This window comes from Paramormyrops kingsleyae, chromosome 5 (assembly GCF_048594095.1).
Source record: "Paramormyrops kingsleyae isolate MSU_618 chromosome 5, PKINGS_0.4, whole genome shotgun sequence".
Classification (NCBI taxonomy): domain Eukaryota; kingdom Metazoa; phylum Chordata; class Actinopteri; order Osteoglossiformes; family Mormyridae; genus Paramormyrops; species Paramormyrops kingsleyae.
In genome coordinates this window covers 24,167,850-24,186,997 of record NC_132801.1, presented here as the reverse complement: position 1 = coordinate 24,186,997, position 19,148 = coordinate 24,167,850, and the positions used below count along the sequence as shown (strand labels likewise).

At 44.2% G+C, this 19,148-nt stretch overlaps 1 protein-coding gene across 1 annotated transcript; it reads left to right on the top strand.

Moving 5' to 3' along the window:
* The first annotated feature begins 2,780 nt into the window (after positions 1-2,780).
* Positions 2,781-15,182, top strand: ubald1a (UBA-like domain containing 1a). Its single transcript, XM_023835812.2, has 3 exons — positions 2,781-3,046; positions 3,540-3,599; positions 13,478-15,182. Exons 1-3 carry the CDS (start codon positions 2,939-2,941, stop codon positions 13,742-13,744), a joined length of 435 nt encoding a protein of 144 aa, XP_023691580.1. The 5' UTR covers positions 2,781-2,938; the 3' UTR covers positions 13,745-15,182.
* Positions 15,183-19,148: the final 3,966 nt, after the last annotated feature.

Here is a 19,148-nt window from a genome sequence, read left to right as displayed (position 1 = left end):
TAAAAAATGTATGCTGCTGTGGATAAGAACTGTCTGCTAGATAAATAAAATTACATATAAATATTTGGGGAAAATACCATAACTTTAATTCACTTGTATGTCACCTAGCCATTAATATTAATTTTGAATGTCAGTAACATTTCAGTCTGTAATGTTAATCCTTACACTCAAAGGACACCCCATCTGACTCCCACGTTTCTTGCATGTGGTCCATCCACAAGATGGCTCCACGTAGCCATTTTGGGAGGAGCCCGCCTGGGTTACTGGGCTGCTCACTGATGAACATCACCCCAAGGTCTGCCTCCAAAGGTATGTCCTTGCAGGGGCTGGTGTGTTGTTTCTCGGGCTCCACTCAAAAAGCCCCCTAGTGTAGTGACTGTTTGTGGCTAACAGAGGCCCCAAAACCTCAGCCGCCCCACACATATATATGGGTTGAGTGGTGGTACACATTACAGCTGGGTCCTTGTAAACCTATTCCTGACTGTTTACCATGGTTTTTCTTGGTAGTTTTCTTGGTAGGCTTTTTATTGGCTCATGTTTCATCCAGCCACTCCCTACAGACCTGTTTGGCAAGAGAGGGCTTCAGAGGGGATGTCTAGGAGAGGACTCAGCAATGTCTATAGGATCCCCCAGTATGACTTAGAGTCTGTGGCCATGGAAAAAGGAGTCTGGTCTGGTCTGACCTGTTCAGCATGCATCTACAGCAATCCCCACCAGAAGAGGTAGGAAAATAAGATGGGTAATATTTCAGGCAACTGGCAACTCCATGGCACCCAACCATCTTTTAATTGTGATTATTCTCTGAAAATGCTGCAGATGTAACTGTTGCAGCTTGTTGATTCTTTTATTGTGGAATCCAGTTAATGTACAGTATGTTAGCTGAGTAGCAGTCCACGTGAAATGACCAGCCATTTGGCATTTACAAATATTTAAAAAAATGATTCAAAGACAGTGAAGTGTCTTAGTGGGTAGCACTACTGCCTCACGGGGCAGGCCATGTGAATCCCACATGATTTACCCTGCCCTGGGACATTCATTCAACAGGGCCCTTCAGTTTAAACAAAATACAAACATAATCTGTGCTTTCATTGCAACCGTTCAAGTGGAAACAATCACCCATTTGTTCATCGAACACTCACAACATCAAATATGCAGAAATAGTAGTTTAGCAGTTTTATTTCCAGTTAAATATTACTGATCTCTTATCACATGCAAATCAGAGAGAAAGATAACATTAATGGAATTCAGCCTCAAGTAAAACATAGCAGTGAATAATAAGCTGGAACACACACAGTAGTAAGTTCACATAACAAAAGCATAAATATCAGAACTAATTGCAACAGAGAGATTTCATGTATGCCTGTCGTGAATATATTTTGGGTAAACAAAATGATAGACAGATTGCTCACATTTAAGTAACAGAATTTGGGGGTTCTGATCCAGATTACCTCATACCAGGAATAACATACTTATGACCTGTCCAGTCTGTCCAGAGCACAGTTTGTATGACCTCATTTAACAATTAATCCGGTAAAAATTTCCCATTCTTCAGAATTGGAATTAATACCCAAGTGACTCAGAGACAGGGTGTAATGCACTTTACCATGGATATCCAAAATGGAAAACTGAGTAACACCAGTTCATTGAAACACAAAACAAAATGGAACATAATGATAAGTAGTAAAAACAAACAAACAAATAACTAAATAATAATAGCAAGCTGTACCAAAAAAAGAAATGTACTTTTTAGGATTTCATATGTACATATTGGATATGTTAAAGTTATAATTATAGATTATCGCATATTTATATATTGTCAGTTATAACTTATAAGCAATGAAGTGTAAATGTGTATTTAAATAAATTTAAATATATATTTTTTAAATTACATATAATATATATATAAAATTATAAATTTTAATTTATAATTTAACCATAACAAATCAAATATGAATTTCCATATATGGAACTGTTACTTCAATAAAGGATAATTGCTGTATTTGCTGTTTTTTTAAAAAAAAATCTTAAAAATTAATAAACCCTTCTCATTCCAAAACAATTCCATAAGCGTTCAAGCCATAACCAATGTATAATTTACAAACCACATACTTTTCAGAATTTTGTGGCGTGGTTACCATTATCTACAAGTATTAAATAATATACAGAAAAAGAGTTATGTTGTAGTTTGAGGCAGCATCCGGATAGCTGTGTCGTTACTTAGGTAAGAATACATTTTAAACCTGAATGCGTAAATATGTGACCTATTCACACAAGCCGTTCCCAAACGACACACACGCAGACATACAAGACAGCGCCGCCCCGGCTCGATTTTATTGGTGCTTAAGCATTTGTTTACCTTATTTGGTAAGCTAGTGACACAGCGCATGGAAACTGGACAGGAGTGGCCGTCATTCACAAATTTTTGCCCTGCTGAATTTTACAAACAAAACGTGTGCTGCCGGGACTTGTAGTCCAAAGCCAAGCGAAAACAGAGAAGGCGGCTCAAATAAAGATATATTATATATATGTACTTATCTATATATGTGGTCACAGTTACAAATATTTGTTAATATTATTACTTAATAGCAGAGGAAGCTTTCTAAGTCCACATTTTGAACGGATGTTGTATATGATATGTTTCTTTGGAAACCTACAACAAACCGTTTCTCAGCAGAACCCTCAGTAGAGGCGGATCCTTTGTATGTCCCCACCCCCACCGATGGCCGTTCGTCTTTTTCATTGGCTGCTCCTTCCTGTCAATCCCGTAACGTTCAGTACATTGGCAATGCTCATACAGTAAATATTTGTGTTTGCTCAGCCGGCTGTAATGGTGGATGACTGAGAGAGGAACCGCAGGAAAAAGGGGGAAAAAAAACTACAAAGACTGAACCCCAGGCTCAACACTAAATACACGCTTAGAAAATCCGCTCCGGCAAATATGGACGAACTGAAGCACCAAGTAATGATAAACCAGTTTGTCCTGACAGCAGGATGTGCGGCGGACCAGGCGAAGCAGCTTTTACAAGCGGCACATTGGCAGTTCGAGGTAAGGACACTCAGCTATAGCTAGCAAGCTACTATATCGTGGATGTGACAGTGTATTCATGACTTAAATCGGATTGCCATGTTGATTGTAGGTTTGTGTGGTGAATTATGTAAAATATTTTATTCATGCATACATATTATACATATATGCTTTTCTTCAGATATTTGATCGTTGTATTACAATAAAAAATTAAACGTGGATAAATGAGCTGTACGTACGACTGTACTTAACTGTTAATAGTATAAAGCGTTTCCTTCTAACCCAGTAGGAGATCCCTGCTCTGAAATGAACAGACACGAGTGCAGTTTTGATTGTTGGTTAGTAAGCAAGACTACACACTTAACAGAAGAGTAATGTGGACGGCACGTTTTGAAAACAATTTTAATGATTTGTGCGCGTTATCTAAATAATGACCTTATTATCCAACCCCCTGAAGGAAAGGCACAATATAGTGATATTTTGTAACTAGGTAATTTGTTTTCTTTTTGTTTAGACTGCACTTAGTGCCTTTTTCCAAGAAACAAATATCCCATACAGCCACCACCATCAAATGGTGAGTATTATTATTATTATTATTATTGTTATTATTGTTATTATTATTATTACTACTACTACTACTACTATTACTATTACTACTAGCACCATTGTGTCATTGTCCGCCATGTTGCGGAGACGCGAGGCAGCCGCAGATAAACACAGTTTGCCACGTTAAAAGCTCCCCGTCTCACATTTCCAGGATGCCGTGAAATGTCCACAATGCTTAATTTCACGCAGCACCGTCTGAAATGAGACGTGGCTGCCGGAGCCGGTGCCGCACGGCTGGGAGCCCCTCACAGTCTCAGCGTCCGTGTTTTTATTGCGGCACTGGAAGCGTATCTCACAAGCGTGAGGCGGGTGTTTCCAGGAACATGACCAGCATTGTGCTGCAGTTTTTCCTCCTCTTTTCTTTTCTCTGTTCACATTTGCCTTCATTATACCCTAGGGCATCGTTATTAGTAAATACTGGGCATGCATACTGCCTGTGCTTAAAGACTCTCTACTGCCTGCTTTCTACTTTTATTTATTAATGAATATGGTTGGTTGTACAGTCGGACAATGGACAATGAGAAATATTTCAGTCGATGATTACATTACGATGATTATTTATTGTCAGTCTGCTTGGCTAGTTAATGGTGGTTATGGTGTAACTCTGGCAGATTATTAAGGTGTCACTCTTTCGTTGAAATGTCCATACATTTCAGTTTGGATTATATCATAGCTATATTTATATAACCATATTTTTAAAAAAATGATCAGTGTGTGACATCTGCGTATAAACGTAGTGGTCTGGTCACTCGAGGATTTCGGGGTGATTTGTAGAGAAATTCAATATAATAGAGTGTGCGCTGCAATGGCCTGACGTACCTTGTGCTTCTTGGGACTGACTCCAGACTCAGCACACCATTATGCTGGATAAGTGGTTATGGAAGATAGACGGATGTCTATGGAATATTCTTTCCTTTCCAGAAATGTTGCATTTTAGCTTTGTAGAAAACTCCTGTGGGTTCATGTGCCTGCTTTCTTTGTTTGGGTTTGCAAAATCCTTAACTGGGATTGTGCTGGTGAAAGTGCAAAGCTAAGCGTAATTAAATTAAGGAAACCTGTTTAAAGTAAATGTATGCCAAATTGTACACAAAAACGTTTAAAAAGCAATCATATATGATGCAAGTGAAGCTACTTGTATAGAGAAACGTATGCACCATTCATAATGCAATCATCTAAGAAGAAATTCAATATTGAAGTACTTCTGTAAGCCAATATTAACATAGGGACTGCCTATTAATCTGCAGTACTTCTGAAATTGTTGTAATTGAATACTACATTGGAAATGAACCTAGTTGCAATTTTTGGCAATATAGTGATGATTTTTGATGGCATCTCCATTGATGCCATCTTTTGTTTAGTTGCAAGATACATTGGACAGGAGAAGTGCTTTTCTTAAACCCCCCCCCCTTAAGGTTTAATAATGTTACAAGGTGAAACTGTTCTGCTCTGTAGAAATCAGCCAATTGCTGCTTAGTAAAACATGGCCTGACCTTCGAGGCTGGTTAGGCTTCATGAAATCTCACTTTAAACAGGCTGATGATATGTTGGATGGTGGGGGATGTGTACAGGCAAGCTCTGAGGTTCTGTTCCGGTGTGCTTTAGTCGTCTACAGGGGTGCATAAATTGCACTCCTTGATTGCAGGAGAAACAAAAAGGAATGTCATGCACACTAAAATGCAGAGTGAAACCTGTTGTTGCTTTCTCTCTCATTATGCAATCCAAAATGCCGTTGGTGTATCTCCATGTCCAAACTCTTTTAGTCATTTACTACCTGGGTTTCTGATTTCTTGACTGGTAATCAGATGATCAGAGGTTTCATATGTGGCACACTCTCACACAGACTTGTATTTACACTTATATCATGCAACAAAAACGGCTAGTGTTATAACTACATAGTGTCGGCTAGGATCGCCTTGAAGTGTTCTGGAAATTAGCATAAATATTTGTAATTTGGTGATGCTGCATTACTTCAGGCAGGCCCACAGTCTCAGTTTAGGAGTCTAGTACTTGATAGGAAACCAAGCTATAGCATAACGTCAGCTTTAATAGAGTTACTCTCCTGAAAACTTTTTGGCTCATGGTAGAACAGTCGTGTAGGTAGAGGTGCATGGTCATGCTGGTGTGGACCAGCTCCCCCTCAGGCTCAAGCTGCGCAGCAGTGATGCAGCTTGGTGACTGCAGAGCATCGCTTCCTTTGGGACAGAGTCGAGCTGCCATGGTGCTGGGGCGTGTCTGCTGCCCCGTGTGCTCTTCATGAAATCGCACTGTCCCTGTTTCACTCTCTGACCATTCCCAAGTCCAAGCAGGGCTCCTGCTGCTGTACCTTTTGAGAAAGAATCTCCTATTTCTCTGATAGCATTTTAATTGAAGTGGGTATATCTCATAAGAATGCATTACCTTGATTTAAAGTGTGGCTTTCCCCCCGTGAAGCAAGTGTCCAGCCTGTTATGCTGTCTGTAGTTCAGCAGTGAGGTTTCTCTCTGTACACCCTTTGGCGGAGCTCTTGGTCTATAGGCCGGCTGTCCAATATTTACATGGCCTGTTTGCCAAACAGACACCACTCTCTCGAGGGGCTGGCAAAGCGTAGTTTTATTTTCTCCCCTTCGGCCGGATGGCTTACGGATGTGTTTTTCTAAAGTGAAATTTTTCTGACCGGGTGGAGCTGAATGTGGATGAGAGTTCAGTTCTTTAATTACCACGCCACCTGCTGACCCTGAACGGCTTAGAATGCCCTGCCGTGTTTGTATTTTGGTCACTGGTATTTTCCACCCCTCAAGCCTCCTTCTCCAATGGCTATCCCTCCTCCAGCCACCAGGAATCGAGCAGCCGGCTTGTATAAACACAAATGTTGCCTCAGCTTGCACACCCAGAAAACAGTCACTTTCTGTAGCTTGAAGCCAAATGGAGAAAAAAAGTTAGCAGAGGGATAGTGGTTTGACTATAGGCCTAAGTGCTGACCTGGGGTCCATTCTGGAATACTGCATTAGAACATTTACTATTAATATTATTATTATTATCGTTATTTGTTTATTTTTTTAAACCGATTGCTGTTGACCACATTCTGGTTTAAGACTGTTTCCTCCATGAAAATACAAAAAATCCCAGTATTACACAATGTCAGTAAAAGAGGACCAAGTTTATATACTGTGCTGGTCTGCGTGTTGATGTTGATGTTACTGTTCATGGAGTCTCTGGGCACCTTGTTATATCTTGCTTACGAAGATAAGCACAATGGTCACTCATCTAGCGCTTTGCTGTATTGATCTGTAACAGTGAAGAGGTGTTTTTAACTTAAGAATTGCAATAATATCAAACTGATAATATTTAAGTGTGAAATTAAATTGCCATTATGTGAAATCGCCCCATATATATTGATTCAGTTCATTGAATTTAATATTGATGGAGAGCAGTTGTAGTGTATTGAGTGTACAGGAAGCTATCTATCAGAGTGGTGGCACGTATGATTTTTAGACAGTCTGTCATCTAGTGAGGTGATAATTGTGAGCTGTGTTCAGTGTTTGGGGAAAAATGTGGTGCTTCTGTGCACCGTGTTGGGTTCTTAGCTGGGTTAACACTCCATGGGGTTGTTATTGTGTCATGTCATCCTGGTAAAGGCGGCATTATTGGTCTGTGACTTTTGGTGCCAACGTGCGTGGGCTTCCTCCAAAACCTTCTGAGGGGGGCCACTAGGCCATAACTGTCACTTTTAAAAAGGAGAAGTGTGGGTGACTACTTTCTGTCAGGCCTGTTCCCCATCCTCGCCTCCACTCTGCTTCCTACTGACTCAGTGTACATCCTGGGATGTGTCCTTAGTGTTGGACACAAAGGGGCTAGAAAAATTCAGAATGAACAGTTTTGTGGAGAAGAGCATCCATGCAGCTGTGCCAAAAATATGAAACAGAAAAATAACTGACAATAAACAATGAACAATAATAACAATAATAAATGTTTAAGGAAGCATGAGAGTCTTCTTCTGTTTTTCATACTGAAAAGACACCAGCATCCCTAATGCACATGACTCCAGGTGTTTTAGAGAGCAAAACAGAAGTAAGAATGAAATATGCTGATAAGGAGAGTCAAAGTTTAACAGTGTTTTCAGTTCCAGACCTGAGAGCATGACTTAGAGTGTGGGCTAATTGCTATGGGGAGGGGTGAAGTTTTACAAAGTCAGGTCAAGTTTCCATAGAAGCTGTGTTGTTACTTTTGCCAAGGTCACCGTGTCCTTAGTGTCCTGTGAGTTATGAAACAGCGTTTTTCTGTCTCCTGGGTTGTTAGTTGCTGGTTCCTCAGATAGAACTGGGATTGTTTTTCCTTTATGATGTTTCCTTGAATGCTATGACTAGATGTAGCTTTTTCTTAGTCCTCTTGATTGTATAGTGGTTGATTGCCAGACGGACTTATGGATCCTCTATTCTATGTGTGTTGTTTTAAGTGGCGTCTGCTCGGGGCTCCACGGTCCTGTCTGAATGGTACCCCCGCTGCTGAGGTCTGGGCATGGCTCCACGGTCCTGCTCGGTTTCCTGGAGGATCTGTTCCCAGGGCTGAGCAGAGGAGGGTAAGGAGCAGATGTGAGCTGATCGTCTGCTGCTGCTGCTGCTTCATACTTGCTTTCCAGCCGCACAGCTGTCTCTCTTCAGGTGTTTTGTGAGTGTGAGAGTGTGGCAAAGGGGGAGATAAATAGCTAAGCTAAACCATGACCTCCTCAGGGGAATAAATATCGGCACTCATCTTTCTCACGCATAACCCTTGGATATGTGTCAGTGGTGGGACTCTTAGTCCACCTCAGACCTCAACTGAGACAAGAGTATGGATTTTTACCCCTATACAGTATAATGGAGGTTTAGGGCTCGTTCACCTATATACCTGTAGTCTAACGGAGGCTTAGGGCTCGTTCACCTGTACAGTCTAACGGAGGCTTAGGGCTCGTTCCCATAAACCATACGATGCAGGCAAACTTCTTGATCACCCATGCAGATAAACCCCCTTTTTAGGATACTCTGGCTGTTCTTCATCTTGTATTTTTCCTCCAGTCCTCTTCCTGATGGGCACACATGGAGGATTTTACCACCACGCTTATTGATGGGAAAACATCACTGCAGTGTCAACAATCAGCCTGAGGCGGGTTAATGATCAGTCTGCCCTCTCAGTAATAATCCTCCCACAACTAAGGTGCTGGTTAATGCTGGAATAATTTTTTATTAGAGGAAATTCACGCTGCCTGTTTATCACACTTAGAGTAGAAACGGCTGTACAGACTTGGCTTGGTGGGGGGCAGGTTGCCAGGTACTTTATCTTGCAGTATCCAGCTGTCACCTTGAATTGCTTTAATAACTTCCAACTGTCCATCTCTGAACTGTTTATCCTGGTCGGAGTGGCGCCCATAGACAGTCATGTTTTTGGAAGCATGGGAGGAGACCTGCCCCCCCCCCTGAGCTGGGGTATAGGTGCGAGTCTGACGCATCAGCGCTAACCTGAGTGCCACTGAGTTTATGAAGCTGTTATGAAGCTCCGCAGCACCATGCATAAGTATGTGGAATAATGAAGCATTTTTTGTGCATTCGTTGAGATTTGATAGAAACCTATTTTCTCATATTATTGTTTCAAAAAATGTATTTGGCGCTTATTCTACAGTAGAGATATGTATTCCTAGTGGGCATTTCAGAATTTGACAGAGGATGTTCAGATCTTATCAACAGTGAGTCACGTATTAGGCCGAGTGCCGGCTGATTTCTGCACCTAAACTCGCAGCAGAGGCCCGGAACTGATCCCAGATGGCATGGAGGGAGGGGGAAAGTTGTAAACGGAGGGCTGAGAGCCTCCGCTGTGCCCACCAGCACTCCCAGGGAGCCGGGAGCGATGGAGAGGCCTGTGGATTAACTGGGCCCACAGTGGATGCCTCTCATCCAGTTTGCTCTTTCACTGGATTAATTGGAATTACATATTGTTTGTTGTTGCTAGTGCTTTTGAGGGGACCATCCCAGAAACCTTCATCGTAAAAGTTTGTCGTTAACCTGCTGCCTCTGAGGAGCCGGAGCAGGAGCTTCTCCTCATGATTTATGCTGCCCTGGAAAGTGACAAATACAAGATGTTACAGGCCCAGAGTTGAATGATGGCGAGAGTGAGCTCTGTCTGAACACCATGTGACCCAGAAGCACGTGGGGCACATGTGAGTCACGGATAACCTCACACTCAAGTGTTCAGTTTATTTTCAAAAAATCATAATTAATAATTGGTCATCTGTCTGCGTAAATCACTCAGTTACTGTTTGTAAAAATCACACATAAATGAGCCATTTCCCAGGAATGTTGCATGTACTACACAAAATACACCCTTGTGCAGATTAATTAAACCAAATTCTTCATATCGACATTTCAATATATAATATGGCCTCCTCTGTTTTTTGAATGTGATTTGGCATAGCATCCAACAATTATAAAGCGGTCTTTGATGATCTTGGGGTCCCAGTACTGTACTTTGAATTATGCCTGAATAAGCTTATCTTTTGTGGTACCTTCCATTCCACAAAGGTGTTGCTTGCAGATTGGTCACAGATTCTTTATGGAGTTTAAATCCGGGCCAGTAAAGAACCTCAATTTTCCTCTCCCCATTTTTGACACAAGGCACAGGCTAGATCATGCTGAAAGATGGTCAATGATGAAATTTCCTAACCCATTGAAAACATGACTCATGAAGGCATATTGTTGGCTTTCTGGAAAGAGACTGAAAATCACGTTTCAATTAATTTGCACAAGGGTGTACAGTTTCATTGTGAATACTCTGAAGAACGCAAGCCAAGCTGGCTTTTAGCTCGTCTGACTTCTTTGGGATGCCTGATTGTTCTTCCTTGTTCTTTTGGTGACTTAAATTTGACCAGCATGTCAGCATGGAGTGACGTGGTCCACAGGCAGAGGGTGCTCACTTTTCATACCGGCTGATAGACAGCATTTCTGCAGTGACATGCACGCAGTGAGCTTCCTTAAAATCAGGGCAGCACTGGGCTTTCTGCATCGTCCATTCTCTGCAAATCCCCAGGCCCCGCTCAGGGGGGCATAGCCAGCATTTTCATGGGGTGTGTTGCACTGGGCTCGGATGTCACTCCCCCGTGCTCTCTCCGTTACTTGGGCACCCTGCTTGGCGCAGTATGCAGGCTTCCGTAACCAGCCGTACATTTATAATGGGCTCCGTTCCGGATTCTCTTATTGCCGATCGATAAGTCCTAGTCAAGGTTGTTCCAGCAAAGACGGGGCTACAGATCTGTGTGAGCTCGCCAGATGTGGAATCAGCGTAAGACAATCTAACAGTATAGCTTAGCTTATCTGGGTAGGCAGAATCGCTCTGGCTGTATTTCGTTTTTTATTTTTTTTTATTTTAAGGCTTTCATCTTCTAGAAGAGAGAATCTGCAGTAATGCTACGTTGACAGGCCGACGGATTCATGCCTTCCTCTTGACGTATTGAGCGTTTGGCAGAGGCTCTCCCGGGTTTCGGGGCACACGCGCCTCTTTCCGTCACAGACCGGCTGGGCCGCCGATGCGGGCACCTTCGTGGTCCTTCTTTGTGTCCTGTGCCAGGTTTATTGGCACTTGTGCCCGCAGTAGGACCCCCTGTGATGATGAGCAGCATGTGCACTCATGTAGCCCTGCTAAGGGGGTTTGTCTGCGCCGAAAGGCCAGATGCTTCCTGACACAGGTTCTTGTCATTTAGTCTTTTATATCGATCATGTTAAAGGACTTGCTTAATCTGACTCAATATGGTATTAAATTAGCATTAAGACCCCAGAATTTTGATTACAGGGGCTCAGTGGCAGTACTGCAGTCTCATACCTCCAAGGCTGCTGGTTCGAATCCCACTTCTGCTCTGGTTCTCCAGTCTCCTCTCACAGTCCAAGGACATGCAGGCAAAGTGGCTCTAGATGATAACTTTGAGAACCTGTAGGTGTTTTGTCATTTTGTGTATTTTAAATTAACAATGTACATACAATACTATGTACAGTACCTGTACAGGCAATATTACATACATTTTTGGAAGAAAACTTTTGGAATATCAAATTTCTCTTTATAAGGAAAAATAATTTTATTTCTATAGGAAGTTAAGCATATCACCCTTAAAAATCAAAAAGCATACAATCACAGCACAGTAAGTGTAAGTAGATAGATAATCAATATTACAAACCCAAGACAGTGCGGAATGTTTTTGGTGCAGCAGACCCACATAAATGGGGTAAAAAAAAGTATTTTAATAAAGTACATGACTGCTTTTTAAAAATGAAATACTCTCTTTATTAACAGTCACTATCAGTTTAATAATAGCAGTGGCACTGATAAGGAAACCAACAGTTTACATGACCCTCGCAGTTACACGTTAAAGCAGGGTTCTTCAAATCTGGACCTCGATTCCAAATCCAGGCCTTGTTTTCAGTTCTCCCAGGTAGTTATTTATATAATTACTGATTCTGATTGGTCAGAGGCTTCACACCTGACTGACAGGTAACGGACGGCTGGAAAACCAGCAGTGCTCGGACCTCGAGGACCGTGATTTGAATAACCCTGCACTAAAGGTACGCACACATTCCACACCAGACATTATACAAGTACGACATTTACAATTAACATAAATACACAAATGAATTTACACCATTTAAAGATGAGCGCAGTGTGGTAAAAGCATGCGGACTGCTGACCAACCCCATGGAGTCACGTTATGTCAGCCTATTGTCGCCAGTGGGTGGGATCACCGCTCATACAGTGTCGTATCGCTAAAATGACGATCACTTTTGAAGTATGTGGCTACCTTTAGCCAGGAGGTGGATAATTTACAACATCTGCTGATGTATAATGAAATTCAAATTCTTGTCCTCGAAAAAAAACTCTGTCTATTATTCGCGCCAGTAGACACTGGAAAATGACAGGCATATCGTAATTACCGTGGTTCACATGTTCGATAATGTACTGTGTACTGTTACACCCTTAGTGTATGGGCCCTGTGGCCCTCTGATGGACTGGTTCCTGTCCAGGATATCCAGTACCTGGGCTGGGCTTGGCCCAGTGTCATTCTGTACTGGACAAGCTGTCATGGACCTGGGCTTTAAGCAAAGTAATTCTGTGTCATTTAACAGATTTTTGTGTTAAGCAAATTGGGACTTGCCAAGAATAGCAGGTGAGCCCTGCTGTTGCTGTGCACGCCTTCCGGTTACGGCACGGCCCATATCAGCGTCTAAACAGGCGTTTGCTGTGTCTCTCGGCAGCTACTGAGCCGCGGTGACGGTCACACCGTGTCCTTGCCCTGACCCACGCGGATGGTGTCCACTGTGGCCGTGTTTTTCTGCTCCAGAGGGTTGTTGGTGGAGCAGGTGTCATAAAGGGGGAGGCAGTCATCCTTGATGGGGGGGGTATTGTCTGCTGAGGCATTCGCAGGGAGAACAATGCAGGGTCAGGTCAGGCAAGGTCATCGTGCGGAAGGGAGCGGGCACCAGAGCGGGACAGGGTGATGCCAGGCTTGGGCTCGGATACAGGAAACAAAGCCATTGAGTGGATGACTCTAAATAAACAGGAGGAACCCCGGGCTGGGGGCAGGAATGTCGGCGCGGTCTTTGGGGATTGGGGGGGGGGACAGTTTCCATTCCTCTCCCTCCTTCTAAGAGGTGAACAGAAAAACAACAACACGGGGATTCCTGCACAAACAACGGTTAGTAACAGTTACTAATAGCACTAACTTTCGAGCGGGAAACACCTCTGCGGCCAGTGGCAAAGGCAGATGGGATTGACAGTCCGTCAGGGACGCTAACGACACCTCCTGCGTGCCCCTCTTGTATGCGTGACGTGCCTCTGCCCTCCCCCGTCTCACTTCAGATGTGCACTCCGGCCAACACGCCCGCCACGCCCCCCAACTTCCCCGACGCGCTGACCATGTTCTCCCGCCTCAAAGCCTCCGAAAGCTTCAACGGCAGCAGCGGCAGCTCCGTGGCCACCTCCCCTCCGCCAGGGACCGGGCAACAGGGACTGTGGACACAGGGACAGGCGGTCTCTCAGGCGCCCCCTCCTGGCTGGCCCGCTGCGGTCACTCAGCAAGCCTCCGCTGAACAGAAGGCCAGCGTTGTCATGGAAGCTGAGAGATGAGGGCCTGGACACTGGGGGTCTCTCACTATACTGGGGGTGGCGGGGAGGGGGCTGGACAGTGGAAGGGTTGGGGAGGGGGGTAAGGGGCTGGTGGATTTTCTGTCCACTTTTACTGGTAGGGAATCTTGGAAGGTGGGTATGGGCTCCAAAATCAAGAAGAGTGAGCAACGTGGACTGTTAAGGGGAACAACCAACACACAGCTACTAAAAGGTAAAGAAAAGATGCGCACATTATTAACTTCATCACAAATGCCATGGGAGGTTTGTTAGGTTCCATTTGATCCCTAAAAATGCATTAATGAGAATTGCAAATGGAATTACAAAAGACTCATGTTACATCTCAGCCCAGGATCGCTTCTCGTATTGTTTGTTAAATATGTCTGTGGCCTTGATTGGCCACACGCTTTTACCAAAACTCACATCTCACTCCGGATCTGGTATCTGTGCCGAATTTCAGGCCTCCACTGCCAGCATCTGCGCTGCGTGAGGAGTGTGGCTGTCGGTCACTGATGATTATGTTTCTTGTCACTCTTCATCCTTAATGCATGTATGGTGTCTTGTCTTTTCACACACCTGCATACATACCACTCAATGAACCAACCCAGACACATTTTCCACCCCAGTGGCGGATGGGACACTGCTTACCTCAGCAGTCACCTGACTTTATTAGCCAATTAGGGATCTCAGCTGTTAATTACAACTTTCATGAAACTGGGTTTAAATAATTACATCTGATTTACTTTATTCAATAGAAACATTGCAATGAATTTATGAACATGGACTTGAAAAATAAAGTCTTTTTGCAGAATTATTCTAAATCATGGTTTATTTTACATTGGGGGCATTTACATTTTTTCCCCCGGGGGAATGACAAAGTAAGGTCAATTTTTAAAAGCTACAAAAACAGACTACTATTAAAGTTTTGAGCAGACTTTACTTTTTTGCATGATATGTTTAAATGTTTACCGTCTGTTTTAAGCAAACACACATGCAAATATACATCAGTTTCTCTTGTTTTCCAATTAACTTTTTAAGAGTATTACACTTAAATTTTGAATATATGCTCTTGAAATGAGGGAAGATATTCTACAGGGAGATGGCGAGCAGAGATATGCAAATTCAGGCTGGGATTCATCACATTTTTTACTGTCCTGTTATTAAAACAAGTGTTATGTCATTTTTCTCTGAAGAGAAGACAGAGTGAACAATTCAAATGAGGATTAATATTACTGTCCTTTTGATCTGATTTTGTTCATTTTTAAATTTTAAAAGAATTTTCTAATCAAAATATTGTAGGATCATCTGTTCCTGAAAGTTTTTTCCATGTATGTTTTTTCTCCCTCTATGACTGTATTGATACCATTCCCACAATATTTGTGGACTACCTGATAATTAACTTATCATATTTGTGTTTTTAAATAAATATTTTATGTCCAAATCCTGTGCCTGTTTTCATTCTCTATATTAGCAGAAGTTCCCTCATCTTACAAACATTACAGTAAACAAATCAACCCACACCTGCCTAGACAGCCTGGGAAGAGGACGACATTTTGCAAGAATAGCCGGGACAGCAGATAGAACCACAAGATATGGGACTGAACAGGAAACGGTCTTTATTTTGGGGAAAATATTTTTATGGGGAGCAAGGTAGGGTAGGAACAGGACAGATAGCATACATTACATTATGCATTTCAGCATGGACTGATTTGACAGCATCAGGCCAGGGCTGAGGAAACTGCTGCGATGCCAGAGACAGTGAAACATATTTATAAGAATGGAGATCCTGCCAAGTTACTAGAAAATGCCAGTATTACCCATCAAGGGCATGAGCATCAGTCGGTCATTAAGCAGGACATCAAACCTGGTCACCTGGTTCCCCTTTTCAAGACTCTTACCTCCCACCAGAGAATGTTTCTTCACCTTTTTATTAAATATTTTTTGCTTATTATTATATTGAAATGCCTTTTGTTAAATGTAGTTTAACAAATGACCATTACTTGCATATATGACTTTCTATTTCTTTTTAAAGGCCTCGTGAAGGGGTTACTAAGAGTTTAAATTAAAGGAGATCACACTGATTTTGCAAATCCCTGCCATCTTGCCACTGAGCTGTTGCTGAGGTTCATAAGACCCTCCCCTCCCCCAGCTGTCCAGGAGCTGATGTCATGAAGAAAGACAGCTGTGCAGCCACAGCCTCACACATTGACTGCTCACGACTACTAACCTTAACTACCCACATAAGCCTAAACACATATTCAAAAAATTTGGGAGCAGTTTTTAAATTATTATTTGTAATGGGAACATCATATTTTAAATACGCTTTAAAAAAGGCTTTTCTTCAGTGTTCCACCATTTTCCCCATTTCTGCAGTGAAGCGCTGCTTCAGGGTACTTCACTACAAATTGAGCATAAGCTTTTTACCCGGCTGGGGCAGCAAACTGTACACACAGATGCTCTGAAAAGCAGCTGCACAGTGACTCAGACCTGATTTATCTCTCTGTGCTGCAAAGCACAGCTTCCGTTTTTGAGCTTACAAAGGTTAAAGCTATAATAACTGACAAATTGATTCAGTTTCATGGAGCCATTTGAGGTACTGCTCAACGTTAAGGCCAAAATTGATGGTAAGGTTTGCTCTAGAGAGACCCAAAGAGAAGATTTTTTCTAGTCTCTTCTCTTGGCCACATTTCACAATCTGCCATATATGTCCTGCACCTGTAATTGAATCACTGTAATAGAAACTACAATGACAGCATTGGCTTAAAACTTTACTGCTGTCAATTTTGTATTACGGATACCTTCCTGGCCCCAGCTTTGCACAAAATGCACTTGTGACTCGTGTTATTTTTGTAGTTCTATCTCACGAGCCACGTGAGGAGATTGACCTCAGCAAGAGTCGGCTGTAAGCTAAAACCTTTAGTCTGGCGATGTCCCACTGTCCCTGCAAATGGTACTTAACCTGCATTATTTCAGTCTTCTACATGACAGGTCAGACGATCGTGTATTTGGCTCACAGCCATATCTCATTCCCTTGACCTTCTGTTAGGGTCACGGCATACAAACAGGGAAGTGCTGCGTCCCTCCTGCTACATCAGAGGGTGTCTCAGTGGTGCCGCGTCTCCCTCCTGCTACATCGGAGGGTGTGTCAGTGGTGCCGCGTCTCCCTCCTGCTACATCGGAGGGTGTGTCAGTGGTGCCGCGTCCCTCCTGCTGCATCGGAGGGTGTGTCAGTGGTGCCGTGCTCCCCCCCTCCTACATCAGAGGGTGTGTCAGTGGTGCCGCGTCCCTCCTGCTACACCGGAGGGTGTGTCAGTGGTGCCGCGTCCCTCCTGCTACACCGGAGGGTGTGTCAGTGGTGCCGCGTCCCTCCTGCTGCATCGGAGGGTGTGTCAGTGGTGCCGCGTCCCTCCTGCTGCATCGGAGGGTGTGTCAGTGGTTCCGCGTCCCTCCTGCTGCATCGCAGGGTGTGTCAGTGGTGCCGCGTCCCTCCTGCTGCATCGGAGGGTGTGTCAGTGGTGCCGCGTCCCTCCTGCTGCATCGGAGGGTGTGTCAGTGGTGCCGCGTCCCTCCTGCTGCACCGGAGGGTGTGTCAGTGGTGCCGCGTCCCTCCTGCTGCATCGGAGTGTGTGTCAGTGGTGCCGCGTCCCTCCTGCTGTATCGGAGGGTGTGTCAGTGGTGCCGCGTCCCTCCTGCTGCATCGGAGGGTGTGTCAGTGATTCTATGTCTTGCCTTGGAGGCCAGGAATATCATGGATGATGCCTGTACTATACATAGTAACAAGCCCATTAACTTACTCAGTTATATCAGGGCTATAACCTTCACATCAATCTGCATGACTAGTAGCTGCCGCTCTACCGACCCGGCAAACCCCACTGACGAAAACTGCTGTGCAAGTCATCAATATGAGGTATGAACTACTGTCTATTAAATATTTATATGAACTGACTGGAGTCTGCATATTAATAAAACAAGACAAATGTACAATACCGACAGTGCAAAAATGGGACGACAGCGATGTTGTTCACGTGAGCGAGAAATCTCGACCTAAAACACCTTTGTAAATATCTTGCTGCATAAGCTATGTTTATCACACTTGATAAGGCCGCTACATAAATAACATGATGGCTGTCACAATCACATCATTCTGTGCTGTAGCGAAACAGCCGGAGCTGGATCTCGACACAGCGTCTTGTCCTAATGGGAATGTGGATGGGCTGTCCTTAGGTATTGCTTTCCCATTGGCCCCGACTGGGTGGCAGCCTTGGAAATGAGTTCTTCTGCAGAAACGTGGAGAAGCTATAGCTCCTCAAAGGACTCCGGCTGGGGAGCAGGAGCCAGGGCACTGGGAACAGGGAGGCATGGAGGCGAGGCTGAAGGTGTATGCGGAGCTGTCCGACCTGCCGATGGGGAAGGAAAGACACCACAAGAAGCAGGACAGCCCTCTGCATCGGCAGATCGCCAGCCAACCCCAAGTCGTATAAGGTTTGTGAGGTCACAGATACACGGTGAGTGGTGGCCAAGCCTACGACGACTGCCTTAAAAACGCAGGGAAACGCGCAAAGCCATAAGCATGCGTTAGTCCGGGGCCACTTGTGGGCAACGTGTCGCTCTGACATGCTCTGGCATCCTGTGCGCACAGCAGCTAATGTGTCAGGGCTCTGGGGCGTCGGCTTCACCGTCAGCTAAAGGTCACGCATAGTTAATACGCCGGCACTGTGTGACAAGCTCTGTGCAGTGAGGACTTCACCTGAAGTGAAACGAGTGCAGGTAAAATCGCAGAATATGCAATAAGAGGACACAGGGAGGTGGTGAGAGATGGGGGGGGGGGGGGGGCACAGGTGCTGCGGCGGGAGAGGGAGGAGAGGAGGGGAGAGGAGGGGAGAGGAGGGTGGAGGAGGGGCCATCGTTCATCAGCATTCTGCATTACTCAGGCAGTACTCCATCATACTGAAGGCATAAACACAAGCATGCCAGCAACAAGATACCTTGGCAAGGGCGGCACAGGCAGGCTGGCATTAGTTAAGCGTGTCTCGTCACATAGGCCCCTGCAACTCTTTTTCAATTGGAGAAATGCTATTGGTATATATTGAAAAGTTCCAAGTGAATCATAACTAAACCCCCCCCACCCCAAAAAAAAACATTTTGTTTGGCACTTCCCAGCAACCCTCATTGCACCGTATACCCTCTCCGCCTTCACAGCTGCACTGAGTACAGCTGCAGGGTGAGTGAGAGTGATTTCAGTAACGCGGCTGCTGATTGGTCCCGTGAAACAGCGAGAAGGTAGGGGGGTCAGCGCCCGCTGGAGGTTTCCCACTGCATTCACATGTCCCCCCCACCTTCCAAAAGGCTGACTTTGTTCTCTGTGCCAACTCCCTCGTCCATGTGTGCTTATGCCAGGACCAGTGAC